At 42.4% G+C, this 25701-nt stretch overlaps 1 protein-coding gene across 1 annotated transcript in view; it reads left to right on the forward strand.

Annotated features, from left to right (window-relative positions):
• Positions 1-25701, forward strand: part of LOC8052446 (glycerol-3-phosphate dehydrogenase [NAD(+)], cytoplasmic) — a 37944-nt gene that overhangs the window by 5531 nt on the left and 6712 nt on the right. Inside the window, exons 2-7 of the mRNA XM_029993338.3 lie at positions 2859-3036; positions 5007-5147; positions 6185-6329; positions 16631-16743; positions 18064-18294; positions 22788-22894. Coding sequence (XP_029849198.2) covers positions 2859-3036; positions 5007-5147; positions 6185-6329; positions 16631-16743; positions 18064-18294; positions 22788-22894 — 915 coding nt within the window. The remainder of the gene's footprint in view (positions 1-2858; positions 3037-5006; positions 5148-6184; positions 6330-16630; positions 16744-18063; positions 18295-22787; positions 22895-25701) is intronic.

Here is a 25701-nt window from a genome sequence, read left to right on the forward strand (position 1 = left end):
TTTCAATGAATACAGAAGAATGAGTTGCATCACCAATTTGCACAATGGATCGAAAGTTGAGCTTCTTTCAACCGCAGCACAAAATTAATCATTGAACGCTTTTACATACCATTGTACAGGACTCGCCTCGCCTTTCATTCCACAGATTTACGCAATTTAACACATCTCATCATACAAGACATAAGTATACCAACACAATTGTGGTGCCTCACAGCAGAACTGAATGCTTAAAAAACTACTTTTTCGCGCACACCATTAACAAATGGAATAATCTTCCCGCCAGCATTACCGCCGCCTCGTCCATTCAGGAATTTGCTTGAGCATTGCAGGATTATTTCTCAAATGTGCAGCCCTAGATGCTTTTTTTTTCACTTTCACTTGTGTGTAACTAGGCTTTCTTATGTGTATGCTCTGTATGCTCTCTCCTGCCTTGGCTGCCAGTTCACAGCCAACAGTATATATAAATAAATCAACAAAAAAAAATCAAATGTGCCGGAGCACCACCGATTGCGCCGGTGTCAGTTGCTTCAGTCGCTAAGTAAATGACATGTTCAACGAACGAATGACACGCTCCGAGCTTTAAGACTGCGATTCGGGATAGTTGGTTCTGATTCATAATGGGGATATATGCCAAAAAAACAAGGACAAGATGACTATAGCACACAGCACAGGACAGGACAGCTTTAGTTTGTCACAGAAGCCCTCACTGCAGATAAAGCAAAAGCTTGTGCCACAAGTACTCTGTACATTTGCTTGAAATGACGCGAATGTCCCCAGTAAGGTCCTTCTAGCTTCTTGTCTGCTAAGCTCTGATGACTTTGAGATCACTAACGACTCCACTTTGACTCTCAGCAGCCCTTTTCTCATGGAACCGCACCACGGTTTACGCCCAATAAAGTTGCAACCGTCAACCACAAAAAAAAAAAAAAGAAGTAAAACATTGATATTCTAGCGCTTTCAACATTGTCACGCACTCATTACTGGAAAACACAGTTTTATTGTTGACAACAACTTAGTGAGGTCAGAAATATCAGTTTTGCCCGTTTCTCCCATAGAGTCCCATGCATTAACTGGTGTCAGGCAATGGCTGCCGGCGGTGCCGCTAGACCCCAGCAAGACGAGCCTCAATGCATGATTCAGCTTACTACAATAGAGATCAGTGATGATTCATGACAGCTGCTGTTGGTGCACCATGTGGGCTGAATTTTAGAAAACAAAAACGGGTAATTTTTTTTTTTTTTTTTTGCGATAAGGAAAGTATTTACATTCTCCCGAAAATTAAACATTAATGTGACTGTCAAGTAATTTATAAATGCCTTCCTCCCATAATTCATAAAATATAGTTTGTATAGAATAGCATCTGGGTGTCCTAAAAACAAATGTTTGGGAGTTCTCATAATTAAGAATATTCTAGAAAAAAAAAAGAGCTTAGATCGGGTCCTATGTGTAATTTCAGCATTTGTTTTGTCCCTGCTTACTATCACACAAGTTTCAAAGGCAGAAACTCTTGCTTTAGCAAAAAAAACTTTTATAAGTTTGATTTAAAAAAAAAAATCGTACACCTATGTCGGCTCCAATTTATGATGTGATCTCAGTGTTCAGTGTTGCTGAAGTAGTTATATTTTTACATACTTTAAAAAGAAACAAGTGTGACCGACCTGAATGTTAGTAGTATAATGAAAGATATACAAATTTATTTAAAAACTTCTGCTGATATCGACCATATTCAACTTGTAAGTATGCAGACTGTTTAACACGTTTTCAGAAAAGTCTTACAACAGGAGCCATTCACCCTGGGCCAAAACCTAAAATTTAATTAGCTTATGAATAAATAGAAGTAAGAGCATACCTTTTTGATGTATCAGTGGTGTAACGAATATTTTATGTGCTATTTTTCATATCTTGATGAGAAATTACTTCCAGTGATTAAACGGACATACATACCTGTAGTGTTAAAAGTATTAAATTCCAAATTATTCTTTTTTTTTTTATAAAAAATAAATTTGTCCAGTTTGTTTGTCGTGTAACGATCATTCATATAACAGTGGTCAGTCGCATAACTGTCAGTTCTGTCACAAGCAAATCTCGGCACAGATCGGTTGCATCAGCAACAAAAAAAAAATATTTATATCTCCCATTGGTATTTAGTTGTATACAATGATGCTGCTTCATGGCCAATTAGTTTTTTTATGACAGGTACAAATGCAAGGGACAATATTCACTACCCTCCATACCACCTGCCTTCACCCCCTAAAAAAAATGCAGGCTGGGTATGTGGAAAGAGGTTTACTGTTTACTTTTTGTGTGATAATTTATTTTTTGGTTTGTATAAAGATATTAAACTGTTCATCAAAAAGGGGACATGCTTCCAGATAAATAATATTGAGCTTTAAAATCAGTTTAATGACTTTTCAAACAGACTAGGTGGCACATTTCAAGAAGCTTTTGCAGAACAAGCAGCCTTTGCAAGAATATTTTCTAATCTAGACACAAAATTTGAATGTATTGTTTTATATATGTTATTGAAAATATTAATCTTGCAAGATAAACCAAAATACATTCTGATAAGCACAAAAAAAAAATAGTCATAAAATAGCTATTGCTCATTTCATCTTTAGTACATTCTACAATATTTGTTGTAAATGATATAAATTAACATCTGAGAGCTTGACTCTGTTTTATGTGAAAATAACAAATGAATTGCCTACTGATGTCGCAAATTAACTTTAAATGAACCAAAATGTTTAGCCTTCGGGAAGATGACCCTTACACAGAACAAGGCCAACAAGCAACTGATCCGATATGTCATTGGTACCATTTTGTCCGTGATGCAAGCACTTCTTTTTTATGCTTTCTAGGGGATCTGCTATTGCCCGCATCATAGGAGAAAATGTCAAGAAATTCGATATCTTTGACCATAATGTCAGGATGTATGTTTATGAGGAGATAGTAGATGGAAGGAAGCTGACGGAAATCATCAACACACAACATGAAAATGTCAAGTATCTGCCTGGCTACAAGCTACCAGAAAACGTTGTGAGTGTTCTTTTCTTGCCTTTATCTTGAGGAAACAACTTTTCTTCTTTCTTTTTTCTTTGATGCCTGCTCTTAGTTTTTCAGCAACATAAAGCATATCCAGCATTTGCATGCGTATATCTTGAAGACAGATTTGTTCATAAGTGTGCATCAAGAAACTAAACATAGTCTACTAACTTTAATCTTTTACAAAAGAGTGATTGAGAAGTATTGAGATGACTCTAGAACAGCATTAATTTTACTCTTTCTCAAGTTATTTATTCTGACCTTTTGTGTAAAGACAGTTTTCTTCTGTGGATGAAGCAGCTAAACCAACAGCCATTGTACCACATTCTTAGAACCATAACTTGGATGTAAGAAAAAAAGTGTGAGAGCTGTGGGAAAGATATGTGTTGTACTTAGGTCTCATACTTTGGACTCATGATCATGGTCAAAGATTACATAACCTTGGGCTCTGACTTCCTCTTAAGATAATGGTGTTGTTTTCTTTTTTGCCTAGAAGAATGCGGGGCATAAGGAAAAAAATAGTACCGACTGAGTTGTTTTTTTGTAGATTGTGTCACCGAAGCTTTTTCGTTATCATGATTATTACTTCCTGTGAGAGCATCACAACCCTCTCTGATTACTGTTGCAGTGTGTTGAGCTACAGGAGTAGTTGTGGAAAGTCAATGGAAATTTCAGGTTGCCCTTTGTTTACTCTACACGGATGCTAAATATTGAATCCATTAGTAGAAGATCAGGACTTTGAATGCCTTTTTTTTTTCTGATTGAAATTAGAAGGACAGCAAATGTTTTAGTACATTACAGCTCGGAGAACTTGGAGTGAGAACTCTGGGTTCAGTCCCCGGTCCTGCCCCTTTTCGATCTGGATTAGCATTGTACCGGCATGCATTCATCTATCACTACTGCATAGTAGATGTTAAAGACCCCAGGCTAGCAGTTGTTGTACTGCACTAGATAAATTTCTGATCTACGGCATAAAGCAATGTCTCCATACCTCAAAAGGCAGGTACTGTAGGAACGTAAGTATGTACAAGTTTCAAGTTTAGATTTGTAAACTTGAAATAGAAATATCAATTCCCGAGTATTTTGAAGTGTTTGTAGCCTGGTAGTCCTGTGCCACACATGGAGTGCGAGAATTTTGTAGCGCTTGACACACCACCAAACGGTGCCTGGGGTAAACTTGTACTGACTGAAATTAAAATAGTAGGAAGTTATTAAAAATGGAAGATGTCACTGTTCTCAAGTTATCTTCTAAACTTAACATAACTGGTTTACTTTTTGTCAAGCTTTCCACTATTTCAAAGGTATGCTACCCAGACTGTTGTGACAATAGAAGATGAAGTTGAAACTGTAACGGAACTATCTTGACTCTTATTAGAACTTATGCATTGAACAGACTTTCTGATTTATTGCTCTTCATCGTCCAACACAATCTGAAATGCTCTCTAGAATATATAATTAATTTGAGAAAGCAGTAAAGTGAAAACATTTTACTTTCGCACAATATTATCAGCCATTCAGATGGCAGACAAGGAGACTTTCAGATTCACTAGCCGTTTTAATATTTTGTGTCACGGCAGTCGGAGTTCAGATTGCGTTGAAAATAGACTTTGAAATATATGCACCGGAAATTGAGGACTTTGTACGCACTGATGTGCAAGTGGCCATGGGCCAATTGGTTGTAGAATGAATTCACTTTACTGTTCTTTTAGCACATAAATTTAATTTGGTAATAAAAGGGTTACGGGAAAAAAGTTGCCCTCAACAATAACTCATGCCCTCCGAGTTTTCTAGGGTCTCATGTATATAATATAATTATGCTTCGTGGGAAGCAGCATATCAACTTGGATCTGAATAGATTTTTTACAATCCACAATGGCTCGAGGATTCATCGATAGGTTGCTCGCTTGCTGTTGTCACAGTGAGACTGCCCAGATCGAGGTTGAATTGGGAAACGCTTTGTGCAGAGTGCCGTCCCTGAAATCGTGGCCGCCTGTGAGGATGCCGATGTCCTCGTGTTTGTGCTGCCGCACAAGTTCATTGTGCCCACCTGCAGGCCATTGGTGGGGAAGGTCAAGCCAGGAGCTATAGGACTCTCCCTTATCAAGGTGAGTTGAAGCAGCCACTCCGAGGGCTTTCAAACTTTGCAATCTCGAGGGATGCCTCTCTCACTTTACTGATAGCCGAGGAACAGCTTGCAGTCTCGGCATTGATACAATAAAGCAATTAAGAAGCCTATAGACCTTGGGAACAATTATATTCCACATACTATACTTGCAGACAACTTTCTGTGACTATGCAGTCAAATTGCGCATCTTGAGCGCCCATCAACACTGTGCATGGGCACAGCGTTGATGGGTGCTTCTGAAAAAAAAAAAAGACATTATTGTTTTCTGCTGGTTGTGCATTATTTAGCGACTCAGATCTGCTAAAATAGCGCTTAAAATGAAAAAATGCTTACTTTGGGGTACGGGCAGTTTAGGAAATTTGGGAGATTGGGGGGCACATGGGGGTACTTTGGGCAAACCCTGGGAGCCCAGTTTGGGAGCCCATGATTTAGCTTATGATAATATGTGCCTTTCATCCCTTTTCCTACTTATAATTATCATTGTTCTTGTTGCCTTTGGTACGATGTGAATTAATAACAAATAAGGCAAGGAGCATATGCCTCGATAAATACATACTAATCAGCCTTTTAAAAAGGGTTGTAAACATGCTTACTGCAAAAGGCTTTCAACTATCCAACTTTTCCCAAAGTTAGTATCGACCCAAATCACAGAGTTGACTTTTGGGGCTCGACCACCTGAATAAGGATATTTGTAGAACCCTGCACGAATGGTGATTGTGCGTTACCCTCATGCTATCCTCATTTGCAGACTTTCTGTCTGCATCCAACCCATAGTCCATATCTACTTCGTGGATTGCGCTCAGAGAGATTAAGCACTGCTTGAATTTTCCTGTCATTACTGATCATCATTCCTTTTCTTTGCTACGTATAACCTTAACGACCGAGACAATAACATCAAAACTAAAATAAGTACACCGACTTAACAAAACCTGCAAATCAAATTCATTAGATGTTTTGCCATGATCACATTGAAGTTTCTATTTGGCCTGTTACTCATCTTTGGACTGTGCGCTGCAGGGTTTTGACATCGCACCAGGAGGTGGAGGTATTGAACTGATCTCCAATGTCATCCACAAGCTCCTCAACATTGAAATGTGTGTCCTGATGGGGGCAAACTTGGCCAGAGAAGTCGCCGACAAAAAATTCTGTGAAACCACAATCGGTACGTTATGTGTTGCTCCCACCCGAGACATTTGCTCGCTGCATTCCTGAATTTGTGCAAAAGTAGGTCTTAATCTGGATTCTGTCATTTTCACTTGGAGTGCACTTGCATCAAGCAAACAGTGTTGCTCAAAGTTACTGAAAAACTGGCAATTATGGAAAAAACGAGAAATTATACAGTTTACAATTAATTGATTTTTGCCTGTTTTGCAAACAGTTGCAAAAAATGGGTTATGCAATTAAGTTTCCATGTTAAGCATCACATAGGGCCACGCAATGATTAATATTCACCTCAGATCATACAGTTTTGCTCATGTGAAACTTTAAGTGCACAAATATAGTAATGTTGCTTACTGAACATTTCACAACAACTTCTGCACTTTTATTGATCTGCTCTTGGCATATTGACCTTTACACATCCTTAGGTTACTTCTAGGGTTTGTGGTTGTCCCTTCCTGTTTTTTGTGATGATGCTACCTTTTTAGTAATCTGTTACGAGTAGAGGGGTTTCAGGTGACTGGCACTTTCTTGTCAGAGGAAATGTTACTGTCATTGGTAAAAGATAAATGTAGCCATGAGGTTAATCCCCCTTTTATCTTCTGTCTCACAAACGTTTGTAGGGCAGTTTCACTAGTACTCCCGGCTTGAAATCTCTCCAGATCTCATACTGATGAACTCATGCCGTACGTCTTTCTATGCGCCGAGGCAGTGATTTATTGCTCGGTCGAGTTTTTTCTTGTGTCTGCCAGAGTCGGTGACATAAAGGAGCATCATCTGGTGCTCTAATTTTATACATACTGGTCTTTATTTGAATTTAAAACTAGCCAAGCGATCGAGGTGTTAATTTGTCTGCAGCTTTAAAGGGTAACTGCAAAAAAAAAAAAAACTGTGTTTTTTTAAACAGCCTAATTGGGACAAGCATGTCACAAAACAAACCTTCCACGAAAAAGAAAATTTTTTTGAGCAATATTTACGCCACAGGACGTAATTTAGTCGGAGTCAGAACCTCTCCACATCTGAAACTCCCGCTCTTTCGACTTGCACGAGGGAGAAGTACGCCCCGCCCTCCGCTCTTGAATTTGCTCTTGGATTGACTTATTTGCGGAGTTGAATGACGTACACAGCGTCTCGACTTCCGGTGTGTCTTGTCGAAGAACCATATCGAAGATACGCCGCGAATCAGGAGAAAAGGGGGGAAACGGGGGAACAAGGGGAAAGTGCCGCCGATGTACGCTGGAACTTAGAGCCCTTTCGTTGTTTGTGTTTGGTCGAAGAAAATGTTGCAGCAACGCACATTCAACTTGGCGCCAATATTGTTTTGGTTTGGCGGGACGCTAGAAGCTCCGTGTTTTGCGAGCACATGTAGCGAAGACGTGACCGGAGAAGTGCCACTGTGATGTTCCCGGAAGTCTGAAAGTATGATTCGTAATCATTGTGTGTGCTTTGAAAGCGAAGGGAGTCACAGGGTTCACAAGTGCGCAACCACAAGCCAACGTTCACGACAGCGCTGTGTTGACTTTGGCGATCTCGTTCTGTTTGGCGCAACATGGCGATGTGACAAAGAACTGAAACGCACATGGTGTGTGGTGCGGGGCTTGGAAGTAGAAACCCACACTAACACGGAGCGCAAATTGGTTGTTGTGGGGCTGGGGTTCAACGGGTTCAGTCCCCTCGTCGTCAACTGATTTGGTCCAGCTGGTCCGGGAGGACGCCGCGAGCGTTTTTAAAAGTAAATCTTCCTTCGTTTCGTTTCAAAATGTGGAAGATTCCCGACACATACCGTGAGTAAAAAGCTGCGGGCATTTTAAATAAATAAATAAATAAATAAATAAATGTTTATTTCTCCATCACATTCATGATGGAAGGAGACAGAGGAAAAAAGCTGCGCAAATGCAGCTTGACGAGTCCTCGACCCCCTCCCTACAATCAGCAGCAGCAGCAGCTCACAAAGAACAGAAAGTAAAAAAAAAAAAAAATACAAGCTCAGTTCACCGAATCATCTCAATGACATGCAAAATGTAGCAAGTTTAACTCTAACAGTTCAATAAAAAGTCATGATTATCGCATCAAAAACATACATATTCAGAGATATCGAGAGCATGATTAAGCACTGTTATATAAGTTATGATAAATTATGAGCTTATGGCAAACAGACATAATAACTATACACACGTCAGGGCACTAGAACATTGCTCGATCGAAGTCATCAAATTACACGCTTAAAAAAGGATTGGATTTTTTTCAATGTTGATGTTAGGGGTTCCATATTTTGAGTATTCAGATAATTAAGTAGGTTGGGTAATATATTCGATAACATCTGCTCACCGTAAGTAGTTCTACAATTTGGCACTTTCCAGTTGTCTGTGTTGCGAGTTGAATATATTGGGTATCTCCTCGTAAGAGACGCTAGGTTGACAAGATGACATATATTGTTCATGACTTCGGACTTGTACCTTAGGCATAAACGGTAATTATATAAACTATACACATTCAATATATTCAAACTTTCGAAAAGAGATCTGCTAGGGTGATTATATGAAACATTACTTATAACCCGTGCTATTTTTTTCTGGAGCACAAGTATCTTGTTTAAATTTACATTGGTAGTATTTCCCCAGACAAGATGACAGTAGTGCACATGCGAGAGAAATAAAGAGTTGTAGATGATTAATTTAACACTTGCTGGTAGAATGGAGCGATGACGGCATAATATGCCAACGACCCGTGACAACTTTATCAAAATGTGATTTACATGGTCATCCCACGTCATTCGTTCCGTGAATATAATACCAAGCGTTTGAAGCGAGTCAAAACCTCAATTTTGGTCGTATCCAACACGATATCTGTTGGGATAGAGGCATTTTTATTTTTTGGTTGAAACAAAACAGCCTTGGTTTTGTTGACGTTTATTTTTAGCGCGTTAGAGTTACTCCAGCTACCCAGCTTATGTAGAGTTTGATTAGCTCTATTTGCTAGCTCAAAACAGCAGTCTCCTTTAAAAAATAGACTTGTATCGTCAGCGTAAATCACAAATTTTGTACTTTTATTTACATTGACAATGTCATTAATATATAAATTAAACAAAAAAGGGCCCAGAATGCTGCCTTGTGGGATACCGGATACGATTGGTTTAATGTCAGAAGAATAACCGTTAATATGAACGTACTGTTTACGATGAGCAAGGTATGACGAAATAAGAGCTGACGCGGGTCCACGGAACCCATACTTTTCTAGTTTTTTTATGAGCAGTCTATGATTTAAATAATCAAATGCTTTGGTGAAATCAATAAAAATCCCAAGGGTCATTTTTTTATCCTCAAAACTTTGCAAAATATATTCTTTTTGCTCTAGGAGAGCGAGTTCCGTAGATCGGCCCTTACGAAACCCAAACTGTGACGGAGTGATTATATTGTATTTATCCGAGAACTTCATCAGTCTCAAAAGCAAGATTTTTTCGAAGCCCTTAGAAAATACTGATATGATTGAAATAAGTCTATAATTCCCCATGTCATTCTTATCACCCTTTTTATACAAAACAGTTACCCTGGCAATCTGCATTTTTTCAGGGAAAACCCCACACTGCAAACACAAGTTAAAGATGTGCGTTAAACAGGGAGATATTAGATCTATAACATGTTTTATAGGCCTTATTTGCATGTCGTCAGCGTCACAACTTGCACTGTTCTTTAGTGATAAAAACGTCAGCGTCACCTCCGTATCTACAACTGGCTCAAGAAATATGGACTGATCATTCTTGTTTTCAATATATGAGCAAGCATTTTCATTAGGACTGTCTCTCGGCAAGTTCACGAAATGATTATTAAAGGCGTTTGCTAACTCTTGCTCTTTTAGTTCTGCATTATCTATGCAGATTTTATCAATTCGTTTTATTTCAGATGAACGATTAAGAACATTATTAATATTTTTCCAGGTGATGTCCGTCCGCTTAGCTGACAATGAAAATAAGTTGTTGAAGTATTTATCTCTAGCGCTTTTGAGTTCTTTAGTAAATCTGTTGCGGTATACTTTAAATGTTTTAAGATCTTCAGGCTCTCTCGTTCTTACAAATGATTTGTACAATATATTTTTCCTGTTTATCTTGACTAGTAACTCTGGGGTAATCCATGGCTTACGGATTTTTTTCGATATCTTAACTGATTTATATGGAAAACATTCTCTATATATCTGCACGAATGTGTGTAAAAACAAGTTGTATGCTTCATTCGCGTCCTCTTCTTCATATACCTCACCCCATTCCAAGTTTGAAAGTCTCTGCCTAAATACAGAAAGGCTGTTAGTTGTAATATTTTGAAAGGATGCATGTAGCTTTGGACTTTTAGCTTTAATGATCTGTTTTTTTATACACATAAAGACACCTAAATGGTCACTGATGTCAGTGGTCATTATCCCCGATTTTATACACGGTAGGTCATAATTTGTGATGAGCAGATCGAGCAATGTTGAAGAATCAGACGGGATTCTCGTGGGGGACGTTATCACACTATTGCAGCCAGCTATATTAATCAGCAGATCCATCTGTCGTTTTGCCGGGGTGTCCACAAGCATGTTTATGTTAAAATCTCCCCCCAGGATAATGTTATATCTGTTCTCATTAGCGTAACTGAAATAGGTGTCTAGAAAAGAAAAGAACGACGTTAGACATCCACCCGGCGGTCTGTACAATACCAATATTATGCTGTGATTTACAAGCAATGATAGCACTTCAAAATCTTGATTAACGCATGTGAATTCTTCTACCATTTCGCAGCAAGTATTATTCCGAACCATAAGTGACACACCACCTCCACGACCAGTTGACCTGTTCAAAAAATAGCTCTTATACATTGGCAATTCAAAAACGTCGCTTTCATCAGTATACCACGTCTCTGATAACATAATAACATCAAACGAAAAACAAAACTCATCAAAAAACAAGTATTTAAATGAATACATTTAAAAGAATTGGAATACTCATTTCCTAGGTAAGACTTTAATTCTGACGGAACAAAGTAGTTTTGTTCTGCCATAAAAAAAAGAAGACACACACAGAAAACAAGACCTAAATTCCCTCACTTCAATCGTTCCAAGTCCATCTCACATTTGATAAGGATCGCTGCGTCACCTTCCTTCCGCCTGACGAAGATTTTCCCATTCCTGTGCCACGAGTAGCGGTAGTCATGTTGCTTTGCCCATTCCTTAGCTGTCCAGAGCAGGGCGCGGTTTTGCCTTGTTAGATTTTCAAGGATGTAGCCATCCTTCCCCGTTCGGTCCAAATTTTTCCTTTTTTTGAGCCATTGATCCCGGGTTGACTGTTTTGCAAAGTGCACAATGATGCCGGGAATTTTATCTGTCCGAGCTGGAAGCCTGTGCATCGCAACAATTTCGCTATCAGTGAGCACGGGCACACCCAGCTTTTCGGCCACCTGGTTGATTTTGTTGTTAAGGTTTTCGCGCTCAGGGACCGGAATTCCGTGGAATTCAAGATTCATCTTCCTGGTTTGCCACTCGAGTGCGTTTATGTCCTGCGTCATTTGTTGCACATTTACTTCTTTCTCTCGGTTTTCCATATTCGTCATCCTTTTCTTTAGGTCCTGATTTCTTTAGGTCCTGGTTCAACAATGGACTCCTGATTGTTGTCCTAAATCTGCCGTTTTTATGCTTTGTGTTGTTGGACTGCGTTTGCACAGCGACGCGCACCGCTTGAGTAGATGATTCGGTCCTGCAAACAACCGGTTATACAAAATTTCAGGGAAACATAAGTCACCACCGATATTTTCCTGTAAATCTCGTGCGAGTTTGTGGCGCTCATCATGCGGTGTGAATAAATTTGGGCAATATCTCCTACCTGCCCAAAGATGCATGAACTGATTCCATTTTTTACGTAGCAAACATACCGTAAAATACCGGGGAAGTGCCCACTCAAAATTTGGAGATAATCGCGAAAAATTAGGGGATGGGCGCTTGTCCGGTCATCAATTATAGATATCAATGTACACTGCATATTTCCTCAGATCTTACAAATTTGGGTATGGGCGCTTAGCGTGATATGGGCGGATGCGCGGTATTCTACGGTAGTGTTTTTTCTTTATTTTGGGAAGAGGCGTTGGTGAATTTATTATGGTACGATCACTTGAGAGTTCAGAAATTGAGGAGAGCGGACAAGCTTTCCGAACCTTGTCACTTTTCTCTCTGGCACTACCCTTGTTTCAGGTTGCAGTTTCAGTAGACATACCTTTAGAGCAGGTACAAACTGCTCTAAAGCAGGTAAAAGACTGGGAAGTCAAAACGGTGCAGACTCCGCGTTTCGTGCTTTTCGCAAAATGAGTGGGGAAGTGCTCTTGCGAGGTATGCAGAATATGCAAATGATTTTGTTATGCCCGTCGTTAGCGTCTCTCCAGTAAAACGAATAAGATGACCTAAAAAGCCGTAATCACAAGCAAAGATTTACGATTACAGTACACATTCAATTCAAACAACTATACGTAAGCTGGTTCGGAAGCCGAGAAAATTCTGTCGGCTAACGCAGAATTCGGACGTCCGAAGGCTTCTCCGGACAGCAGTTACGTAATGACCTGGCTGTGCCAGGTTTTTTACGAAACAGCTGTGTCTCAGCCGCCGACGTTCAGTGCACCCGGCGCGAATCTCGAAGGCCTCCGGTGCGAAATGCGGGAACATACTTGGACACGTTTGTCGCTACGCGAATGCTCGATTGCGTCCAACCAAATAGCAATCATCTTTTGGGGCGACATGGCTGCTTAAGGCTCGCTGTCATCACTCACTCATCTGGCTGCACTTGAGCTGACATCTCCAAAAAGTCAATATTTGCATGCACAAGCAAAAAAAAAAAAAAAAAAGCACGCTAAGAAAGCAAAGAGGAAAACGAAAGTAACAAACCGTGCTATGAAAGCCAAAACCCCACGTCGCTTCCTATCACAAACACCTGCAACAGCTGCTAAACACCCACTACTTCACCTCAGGAAGTCTCAGTCAATCACCTGGGTCAGCACGAAACACTGGTTACTTCGGCGAAACGACTATCGAGGTGGGCGAGACAGGCGGGAGCAGAGACTTCGGCGGCCATGAAAGTACGGTGAAGCTTTTGTTTGTTATGGTATGAATCCAAACGGAAGTGCCCGTTTTGTAAACCTTTTGTAAAGAATAAACATAATTTTTGAACTTAAAAATATGCCGCTCAAAAGAAAATCACAATGTATCACAGGGGTTTAACAACTAAGATCTAAGCTGTCAATCAATCTTTAGCCCGTGACAACAGTTGCTATGGGACGTCGCTCCATGACGTATAGCAGCCACTCCGTGACTTATAGTACCCACTTTGTGGCGCGCAATTTAAAGCAGATGAAATAGCGGTAAACTGAAATAAGTCTCAAGCAATAAATATTGCTGTAAACATTGTTTTCTTTTTTCGTGGAAAAATTGTTTTGAGACATGCTTGTCCCAATTAGGCTGTTTAAAAAAAACTTTTTTTTTTTTTTTTTTGCAGCTACCCTTTAAGAGGACATGTGCCTGAGGAAACTTTTATTTTTTATTTTTACGATATTGAAATGGAATTTTTTCAATTTATTGGGCTTAGTCTTCTCTTTATAAATCTGATGTTAGATTTGATATAGCTTTTTTCTTGGGTTTTTGATGCAATGTGCATGCAGAAAAAACTATGTTCTTGTGCACACATGAGGCATGGCAACACACTTAAAATAAACTTAGCTAAATAAACTAATTTGCTTGTTTTAAACCACTGAGTGCGATGAACAACGAAAATATTGTGTGTAACACTTTTTTTTTCATTTTAAAATAATTAAAAATAGCAAAACACCATTTCAGGGGCTAACAAACATTTCTTAAATTTTACATAAATATAAAAAAAATATGTTCAAACAAAACCTAGGTAGTTGCATTCTACATAGCTAAAGTACATGCATGCTAAATTTGATTGTGATAGGAAAATATTAAGAACAAAAATTCCTGTGCACGAACTGTGAAGGTGCCCCAAAATTACATAAAAAGAAATATGCGTTCGAATTTTACAACAAAGGTGTACCTACACTTTTTGGTGGTGCGCAAGTAATATTTTGTTAATAAATTTCATAGAGAAATTCAAGCTACAGAAGACTGCAATGAAGGGGAGACAACTGGGCCTACTTGTCTATGTAAATGATGGCGGGTGATCTCACAACTTGAATAACCACGCAGAGAAAAAATGAAAGCCATTCACATCTCCCTGTAACGCCGAATTAGAGCGCAGCTCTTGAGGAGGAGGAGGAGGAGGGAAGGGTACTTAGGGTCACCTGTTCTCGGGGGTGGAAAGGGGGTCACGGTTACCTTGGTGGGGGGGGGGGGGGGGGGGGGGATGTCTCGTGACCTCGGAGGGGGGGGGGGGGTCACGTAACCCCAGGTCACGTGACCCCACGTCACGTGACCCCCAGAAAAAAATTTTCCAGTAGATTTAACGAGGAAATTTTTCTGCTAGATTTAGCGGGGAATTTTTTCCACTAGATTTAGTGCGGAATTTTTTCGCTAGATTTGGCGGGGAAATTTTTTCGCTAGATTTTGCGGGGAAAGTTTTCCGCTAGATTTAGCGGGGAAATTTTTTCGCTAGATTTAGCGGGGAATTTCTTCACCAGATTTAACAGGAAAATTTCTCCGCTACATTTAGCGGGGAAATTTTTCCGCTAGATATAGACCTTTGCAGAAATCGCCTCTTGTGTGCTGCCATCTTTGTCTGCTGAGCTGTGGAAGCCTTCCAAGCATGCGCTGTTGATCTGCTGTGCAGTATATCGGACGCTGCGCACACGTCCACAGCTCAGTGACTCAGCATGTTTTGCCCGCTCGCTTTGTTTGAGACTGCCGCTGGAAAGGTCTATAGCGGTAAATTTTCCCCGCTAGAATTGGCGGGGAAATTTTTTCCGCTAGGTTTAGCGGGGAAAGTTTTTCCGCTAGATGTAGCGGGGAAATTTTTTCCACTAGATTTAGCGGGGAAATTTTTTCCGCTAGATTTAGCGGGGAAAATTGTCCGCTTTTTTCCGCTAGATTTAGCGGGGAAATTTTTCCGCTATGCTCTTTTTCACCTTATGATGCACAGAGGCTACAAGCGTGAGCTCCTTGCTTTGGGGCCCATCTCGGTGGCAACAGCTCTCGTAACTTAAGAGCAGCTGCCAACGCTATGAGCTCGCGCTTCTAGCCTTCGCTGCGGTACAACATAAGGTGAAACGAAGTATAGATTTAGCGGAGAAATTTACCCATAATGCACTGCGCGGTTACGTCGACGGCGACGCCGCTCAAGCCGGAAACGGGCGCCTAAGAGCTGCGCTCTAAACTGGCTCAAATTCGTGCCATTCTGGGTTGCCTGGAGGTTTTCAAAAACATATTTGACTAATTTTGCGATCATAATCGGCATTAATTATTTTTATACATCAAATATAAAGCTTCGCAAATAATAAAACACCATAAAACACAAAATCAAATTTTTGGCAAAATAATGCCGTTTTTCAATTTGCATCTTTCCTTAAGGCCTGTGTAGATGCCACCCAGGCGACTCTAAAAGGAAACAAATCGGAACAATCTTTGATTTGCTCAACCTAAATACCGTATTTATTCAAGTAATAGCTGCACTATTTATTAACAAGGGCCTTGCGTCTACTTTCTCGCAGAACACATATACAGCCAATCATCGCATTGCGCGTAAATAACATAGCGAATAACTAGATCGAGAACACTATTCTCCATACCAGTGCAATCTTCACATACGGTATCTTTGTGCCAATACGTTATCTCTGCCCCGTAAACCACTGCAATCATGCTGTTGATCACGGTGATTGGCAATCCTCGTGCTCCGCGGAAAAGCGAACCCTCTGGTTTTCTTTACAAACAGTGCGGCTATTACTCGAGTAAATATGGTACATTCCTGATCATACTTATATAGTTCTGTCGTTAACGGATCCACTCACCATGGTTCAGCATTTCACCAACATCAAAAACGATGCCACTAGGTAAGCTTCTGCATGCAAACAAATTGCAGGAGTGGTGGAGGCTGTTAATCACCACGGCTAAACACAGATTACCGGAACTGGAAAGGCGTTTCGTGAAACCGCCTTATAGTTCAGACAAAGGCACGGGCGCATGAGCCTAGCTCAGCAGACTTTGTTTGTCTGAGAGCTTGCGCATAGAAGGCACTTTCTCAAGCCACTTGCTCGTGCCGGTGCCTTCCTCAGTGCTCTGATGTCGTAGCGAGATGGAGTATAGACAAGGAATCATGACTAGAGTCATTCAGCGGTGTCTGCGCTGCAGGTTGCCGAGACCCGGAGAAGGGCGTGCTGCTCAAGAAGCTCATCCAGACGGACTACTTTAGGGTTACTGTGGTTGACGACATTCCCACCATCGAGGTCTGTGGAGCACTGAAGGTAGGTGGCGTCTTTACAGGTTCCCACACTGTCCTCTCTGGCTGTTGAGATGCCGGTGTTTCTGAATTCCAAATTTATGTCTGAAAGCTTGTTTACAACGTAAGTACTGGTCTTAGCAAAAAGCTAACAAAAGTCAGACGATACTGGGCCAACCTGCTTCACGTATCAATTCTCAGGAGCCCGACGGCATAATAAGCTGTGCCTAGCAATTGAAAAAAAAAAAAAAAAAAAAGCAGGGGGATTTTTGTAGTCCCATTCGCCCGTCTTATAGATATAAGCTTTTTCCTAGTCCCAACAGATTTCTGCAGTAAAATACCAAGAGAGTCAGAAATCATGCAGCGAGTGGTGGGATTTCAATCGTCCAGATACTGGAAACCACAGCTATTCTCCTATTTTGACTCTTTTTTTTACCCTTAGAATAATAGTATACTGTTTGAGCTTATGCACCTTCACTACCCAACAGGAGTGAGACATCACCTGTGAGGGAGGTTTGCTGCTGCAGTGCACTCTGTATACATTGTTCTCTTGGTCATAATGCTTCTGCATCATACTTGTGTGTCGTTTTTGCATTTTACGTTTTCACCGCATTACCTTGCCCAAAACATATTCATTATTCAATGTTTTATTTCTCTACATTTTGCTCTCTGGTGTCCTTTCACATTCAGTGTACAATTTATGCCTGTACAATCAGTAACTTGTTTTGAATTGAAAAGAGAAAAATATTTATTTGTCTCATTTGAGGTATTGTTGTGCAAGAAAATATTCCCCAAAAGTTCACTGTCACGGTGAGCTACAACTTGATACCTTGGGGAACCCACATTTGCATATGTACAGTGACCCGGCAACACTTTTACAGATAACACTCTGTAGAAAGAGAATTTTTTACCACTGTAAACAGCGTATGTATATTTGCAAGCTTACACATATTTCACAAATTGACCAAGGGGTGGTTTTTTCTTTCGTTTCGTGAAAGCGAGATTTCGCAATTCTGGACAAGCTCATCCACGGGCCCTTGCGTTACGTAATTGAAAAAAGCAATAGAATCGCACAACAAATTTTTCGCAACAGTTTCTGTTTTGCAAAAACGAAGTCGCCCCAAAGTATGAGTAGGCTGCTGTAGTTTTTTAACGCAGAACGCGTTTTAGCGCTGGGTTTTACGAGAAAAGCAACACGTTGCACTCCGGCATTCCTCGAGGTCGCTCTACGTCATGTGACGTCACACGCGGTACGTTTGCAGATCATTGGCATCACGTTCCGCATGCCTCAAACTTCATAGAGATCCACTAATCGTCGTCTTGTCTTTTCCCGGTGGCGGGGCAGAACATAGTGGCGGTGGGTGCCGGGTTTGTGGACGGCCTGGGCTACGGGGACAACACAAAGGCGGCGGTGATCCGGCTAGGGCTGATGGAGATGATCGCCTTTGCGGACACCTTCTACCCTGGCGCCCGGCTGGGCACCTTCTTCGAGAGCTGCGGGGTGGCCGACCTGGTGACCACCTGCTACGGTGGTCGGAACCGCAAGGTGGCCGAGGCCTTCGTCAGGTCCAACAAGGTGGGCTCTCTCGCCCCAGTCAATTCGTCGGGTCGCCGGCACCCCTGAAACAACGACAATTGGCCGTCTCTCTGGCACTTCCCAAAAGGCGTTCTAAATGCGTGGCGTTTAAAGGGACTCTTCAGTCTTCTCATGTCGTGGAACACAATCATGTCAATACTGCAGATGGGACGAGTTGGTAAGGCATCATTACGAACCAGCGCACAGGTAGACAGTTACTCAAAATCCAAACATAGAGAAAAATACACTCTCACAGCGCTGAACTATCAACTGATTTGTATTTCAAACTTCCTCTTCTTCGACCCCATGGAATAGGTTGCCAAGGAAGAATTTCTTTGGCAACCTCTTCCGTGGGGTCGAAAAAGAGGAAGTTTGAAATACAAATCAGTGTATAGTTCAGCGCTGTGTGAGTGGATTTTCCTGTGTGTTTGGATTTTGAACAACTGTCTATGTGTGCGCTGGTTCGTAATGACCAGGGCCGTAACCAGGGGGGGGGTTAGGGGGTTCTGACCCCCCCCCCCGAAATTTTTTTCTGGGTACGGCCCTGGTCGGTGCACTTGCAGCCAGCCGATTTTAATCTCCACCTCTGCGCACGCGCAGTGGCACCGGTCGGCTACCGGGTACCAAACCGGGACCGGTTTTTCGGTTTGCTATAACTCTCCATTATATGCTACCGATGCACATGATTCATAGGCGAAAATAAGACAAAATGGCCGCCGTTGTCCCCGAAAACCCCCCCCCCCCCCCCCCCCCCCGAAATTTTTTTCTGGGTACAGTCCTGGTAATGACAATCATGTCACTTCACATCGCTGTGTCACGTGACGTCATGTTGTCACGTGACTTCCCGACACTGCGTGTCTTTATAATGCCACCTAGTGTCATGTGTCTTGACTTGACGATGTCGTGTCTCGACTTGACGATGTCGTGTCTCCAGGCGACATTACACCGGGTCACGTCACGTGACGGCGTGACGATGCATTTAGAGAGACGTCGCAGTATCACTTGACACTGCGACGTCCTCAAGAAGTTGTGCTAAATGGACCCCAAGTCTCTAAAGCTAGCCCTATGAATACTATGCATTTGATTAATATTTTTGCACAAACCACCATAACCACGGGCGAGATAAGAACACCGGGGAGGTCCCCCCAGTCGTCCCGCCTCCGGTGTGAGCTTTCTAATCTACCGCATTCATCCCTAAGCTAACAGTGCAGTGTGACCTATGTGCTCACCAGAACGATCGACAGCCGCTTGATGCTGCTCTCCGAGCGTGGCTACTAGTGGTAATGTAATCATGTGCCAAAAGATAACACTTACGACTGGTCCAGCAAGCATGTAGCTTTCATCACACTGTCCCCTTAACCTTTTCACGACCTGTTTATTTTGTTTCCAAAAGATGTGTCCAATGGGTTAGTATATTTTCCAAAGGAATACCGTATTTACTCGAAAATAGGTCGAACCCTATTTATTGGATTCACCGAGAATAAAACAAAAATATATCAAGTATAGGTTGACCTTTTTTTATTTTTAAGAACAGGGAAAATTTTGGGCAAAAGAAAGAAACAAACCTTTATTTACATCAGTCTCAGCTAAATCACAGGGCGATGGCAAAAACTTAATCACCGTCAGAACTTCCTGACATGTCATCGTCGTCCAAAGCTTCGTCAGCTGGGTAGACATCCTCGCAAATTCGCAACAATACTTCACTGACACTGTTGTAAAATGACGACAAGAAAAAGCGAAAGAAGGTGCGAAGCGACGAAAGACAAACTACAAAGACGCAATCAAAGCCGTCGTGTCGCCATGAGCAACACGCTCGCCGAGCCGCCTCAAGCAACTAACAAAAGTAACATCTTTTTTTTTTTCTTTTTTTGTGTGCGTTTGCGAGGACGGAGGGCAAAGTGCATGGCGCATCGCGTTCCTCTCCTTCCCCGCTGCCCAGCAAGGGGAACGCTAGAGGCGCGATGGCGAAATCCGACGCCCGAGGGGTGCGCGCAATAGCGGCACCGGCCACCGCAGGCGGCGGACCATTTCGGTTGTTTACCAAAAGCTTTTTGAAACAAGAAGCGGTGCGGCTCTACGGCAGCACCGGCTCAATGACTCGATAGCTTTACGCCTCCGGTAGGGTCGCAAAATTTGGTCGCGAATGTGGGTCGAAATTCTTTGGTCACGATTTCCGAAAAAGAAAAGGTCGACTTATATTCGAATAAATACGGTAGTACAAAAAAGTGAAAGCCGTTTACAACTCCCTGTAACGCTGAATTAGAGCGCAGCTCTTGAGGAGGAGGAGGGTAGGGTACTGGAGGGGGTGAGTCAAATGACCTCGGGAGGTGGGGAGGTCACGTGACGATGACGATGCCGATGACGTCATCAGTGACGTCACTGATGACATTATCAGTGACGATGACGATGTGGATATTGATGACATCATCAGTGACGTCACTGATGATATCATCAGTGGTGATGATGATGCGGATGCTGGAGACACCATCAGTGACAATGATGTCATCGGGGGTCACGTGACCTCAAGGGAGTCACGTGACCTCGAGGGGTCACGTGACCTCGGATGAAGGGGAGGGGGGTCACGTGACCCGGGGGGGGGGGGGGGGGATGGGAGGGGGCTTGCACGGTGCATTATGGAACATTTCTCATAATGCACCGCGTGGTTACGTTGACGGCGACGCCGCTCAAGTCGGAAACGGGCCCCTAAGAGCTGCGCTCTAAAAACGTCATTGCACAGGTTAGCCTACTGTACAGGTTAGCCTAATGCACAACTTAGCCTACTCAAGCAGCATCATGTTTACGGTGGCCACAAAAGACTCGTGATCAATGACGGAGGTGATTTCCCCTGGAAGGCTACTCCAATCCAAAAGGGCTAGGAGAAGAGGCGAATTTTTGAACATGTTAGTTTGTGCATATATGGGGTTAATGTTAAAAAGGTGATCTAAACGGGGCGATATATGGTGAGCTGGCTGCAAGAAAACATCTTTAAAAGCTAAAGAGCTATGATATAGTTTGTGAATAAATGATAAGCATGTAAGATGCCTTCTTCTATGAATAAGTGATAAGTTAAACATACCAAAGCAAATTGTTGTGTGTATGTTTAAACAGCCAGAAGTTAGTCTGCCTCAGTGGGCGCCTGGTGTCTCAGCTGTAAATGAGCAATTTAGCCAGTGCAGTACAACCGCTAGCCTGGGGTCTTTAACGTGCACCACGCAGTTGTGATATATGACGGCACGCCGGTACGATGCTCCTCCAGATCGAAACGGGCAGGGGCGGGGTTGAGCCCAGGATCCTGGGTTTTGCAGCGCGAGCTTTCGCTCCACGTGCTCCGAGCTGGTTTGCGCTAGACCACTCGGCCACGGATCCCCTCTAAGTTAAAGATAAGCTGAAGCAGTTTTGTATTTGAGGAAACATGCTTAAATCATCTTCGTTTGACCACCAGGATCTTGGATATCGAAGTTATGTTTTGATTTGGTCCATGGAAGGTGCAGAAAATCATTTTTAAAGCATGCTCGTTTCATAGTTTGTGACTACTCCCCCTTTATTAGCATAACCAGTATAAAACATTGACTTAAAGGGAAGCTGAAACACTTCTTCCAAAAAATGAGAGTGAGGCTGATTGTAGCGTAGTTTTATCCCATGGATCTGAATATCACATTCCTTTTCCCCGAAGATGTATCTAAATGCGAGAAACAAAAAAAAACATCTGACCAGTCGTTACGGGATAAGAGGATCTTTCCACTGTCAAGTGCTTGTCATGACATCATGGCAGCAGTCATGACGTCTTTTTCTGCTTTTTTTAGAAAGAAACCAAAAGTGTGTGTGCATAGCTTTGATAAGCGCTGAAGATGAGTGAGAGCAGAGATTCCGAAAAGTATTTTTGTGACGTCACACTGCGGGAAGGAGGGCCTCCTTCCCGGAGTGTGACTGCTAGCGGAGGGCTCGGCGGTTGACGCGGCCACCCGGAAGATAAAAAAAGCCAGCTTGCTCTGATAGCTGGCTTTCCCCCAATGCAGCCGCTGCATTCCTTAGGGAAAAGCCAACTTGCAGAGCAAAATGGCACTCTGCTGGAGAAGATGCTCCAGCTTGGACGTGCTCCATGCTCTTGGCATAGTTCGGCGCTAATGCGCGAATATAGAAGGCAGCGGCCTCAGCACTTTGGAGTCCGTCGATAGTATAGAAAAATATCATTATTGCAGATGCAATCAAGGAAAGGCAGAAGATGCAAGACTATTTCATTGTGTAATATGTCATCAGAAAGTGGATTTTTGAGAGTCAAATTCATTAAAACTTTTATATCAAATTACTCTCTATATTGAACTGGTAGACGTTTTTTTGTAATTCAATATAAACGGGTTTGACTGTAAGGGGAGGTGTTAATAAAAAAGAGTCTCCAACACTAGAGGCCAGCGTTGATTTGAGCATGATTTATGGTGCTGAATTTGAGAAAAAAAAAGTTAATTGCCCTGTTTTTGATGTATTTGAAATTGCAGTCCATTGAAGAGCTGGAGAAAGAAATGCTGAATGGTCAAAAGCTCCAGGGACCAGAGACAGCAGAGGAAGTGTTCACCATGCTCAAGAACAAGAATATGCTGGACAGGTCAGGCTGATATTGCATGCCTCTTAATGTTTTCTAGAGTAACTGCGGTGGTACTGCTACTCACTTTTGCCTTAAAGACCATCATTGTACAGAAAGGACAGGAATCAGTCCTTCTCCCTTCATCCACTAGCTCCTTAACTCTTGGCATTTTGGGCCAAAAGGAGAGCATGAAAAGGAACAGAGCTAAGGAAATTGAGGAAGACAGATATGGATCGGCTTGATATGTTGACCCCTAAAGGGGACCACAACGAACACTAAAGGCAGCTTCCCGTAATTGCATTTGAATACAATCGACTGTATTGCGACGGCTTGTAAACGCTTTTGGCGATAGTACCGTATCTACTGGCACCTATCGGATAGCCTTGGAACACTTCCAGTCTGCATACGGTTAGATTGAAGGTTTGGCAGCATTCGTAGGATCAAATGTATGCACAGTCTATGAAAAAGTCTCTTAACCCTTTAAGTGCCAAATTTGTTTTCCAAAAGTAACTTAACAGTGACATCTTTTTTATTTATTTTTTTTTATTTTAAATTGTTATTTCTCTAGTATTGCACATAAAATATGAAAAGTATATTATGCAAAAATGAGCGGAGGCGAAAAAAATATTTGCCAGCTAAAACGAGTGCTGCCATCTATGATCAGCGCCATAAAACTACTCGGACGAGCCTACCTAAAAAAAAACAGTGGACGAGCTGAGCTCGTCCACGGCATTTTTAGCCAAGAAGTGGCCTACGAGCTCAGCTCGTCCAAGGCACTTAAGGGGTTAACTTGTCCAAATCGTTTTTAAGCACACGGGGAAAGAATGATGCGTAAAATATGTGCAGATCGGAACTGTTCCAGAGCTACTTGTTAGACAACGCCTCAGTGTCCTCTCATAAATTGTCACAACCTGTTGCAGTCGCAGTTGATCACACCCAAATGCAAATGTGTGAGTTAGCTTTTAGAACGAACCGGGCCAATGCAGCTTTTTTGCTTGCTGCGTGTTTGAGGAAGAGTAAACATACATACCTAGGTGCTGTTCCCAAGAAAGATTGCCCTATTTTTGAGTAAATTAGTACCTCTCCAATGCCCGCATTGCATGCAGATAAATTTTGTTAGTACGCAGTACAGTGGCACCCCGTTTATGCGACTTTCACGGGACCATGCGAAAAGATTGTATGATCTGCGAGTCTTATATTCAAGCAAGAAATGATTACAACTTTCGGGCTCGGCCCCACTTGACAGAAGTATGCCAAACTTGTACATTTACTTCTATGCTAATAACCTGCTGGACGAAAAAGAGGATAAAGCAATCAAATAAGTAAAAACAAAATCAAGGTGTGGTGTGGCAAACGTGCTAGTAAGATTTTATTTTCACCTCGCTTTGTTCTCGAAGAAGTGTTCAGTAGTTTCCTTTCGGATTCCGCGGTCCAGCTTCTAAAAGCGAGTGAGTCGCGCCGTCGGGTCGTATGCAAACCGTCGAACACCATCAAAATATGATATTTATGGCAACGCACATAGCCTTGGCACCTGCGACACATTTGCCTTCGTTCTAAGTATTGGCATCAGGTAGTAGTTCCTTTTCTGACGATTTCATAGAGTGGCAGTGCATCATGAACGGTGGTGTTGTAGTAGATGTTTGACAAGGTCCACAAGTCGCAATGAGTTGACATGCGCACGACACCCTGTTTTTCAAGAGCATGTTAACTTCTGCGGAGCATGCAGAAATCATAAGCAGAAGATACGCCGAGATCCGATGCCTTTTTCGCTTTTCGATAACATAACATGGCATGAGCTACGACCCCTCGAGCGTGACCACACGAGCAGATGGATTGCGGTGCAACAGTGCATTCTCAAAGAAAGAAACAACAAAAAAGGAGAAAATGAAAAAGAAACGAAAAAATCTCAAAGTGGGACGTATCATGGGAAAGTGAAAGAAGATGTGATTGGGTGGAGGTGAAGGGGGCAAAAACTATGAACAACCAATAGCAACACCGCCAACAAGGAAGATTGAACAAAAAACAGCCTACACCGGGGGTGATTGGGTGGAGGTGAAGGGGGCAAAAACTATGAACAACCAATAGCAACACCGCCAACAAGGAAGATTGAACAAAAAACAGCCTACACCGGGGGTTCTCAAACTTTTTGGCCCCATGGAACCCCAGGAAGCTTCAAAAGCTGCCGCGAAACCCCCTCCTCCATATCTGCCGTCTGAGAATTAACAGATGCACAATTGTAGGCAATTTTGCTTGTGTTGCTTCCCTTATATCCCCACTATATCAGTTGCACTGTCAGTACAAAATGAGATGAAGGTGCTTTGCATGGTCCTGCTGCACACCCTGCGACATGGGGGGAGGGGGGGTAGGGGGGGTTGCAATTTGGGTGTTCGCGGAACCCATGAGACCAGCTCGTGGAACCCCTGCGTTTCCCGGAACCCAGTTTGAGAACCCCTGGCCTACACGATGAAAGGAGGAGGATACATCAGCCAGCACAGCCACGCAGTTTTGTTTTTTCTGTTTTGTCTGTTTTTTCCGGTGACGTGGCATGCTAGGATTGATGGAAGATGCTGGATGCTCATATTCACGCGTGAAATCTGAACTTCTGATGCATTGTTTCTATGGGGAGTTCGCTGAGCCCACGCCAACTCGTCGAAAATGCGGGATGTCGCATGAACCGTGGATGCATGACCTCGTAACTGTGGTTTGTTTTCATTGTCTTGCCTCGTACCGTAGCAATCCCTAATACGAGGGGCTGCCGGATTGAGGTGGCTCCACCTGCTCACTGAGTAACTTGCTGCATCTTTAGTTATGGACTAATAGTTGGCCGA

Source organism: Ixodes scapularis, unplaced genomic scaffold (genome assembly GCF_016920785.2).
Source record: "Ixodes scapularis isolate PalLabHiFi unplaced genomic scaffold, ASM1692078v2 PGA_scaffold0__279_contigs__length_252992795, whole genome shotgun sequence".
NCBI classification, from domain to species: Eukaryota; Metazoa; Arthropoda; class Arachnida; order Ixodida; family Ixodidae; genus Ixodes; species Ixodes scapularis.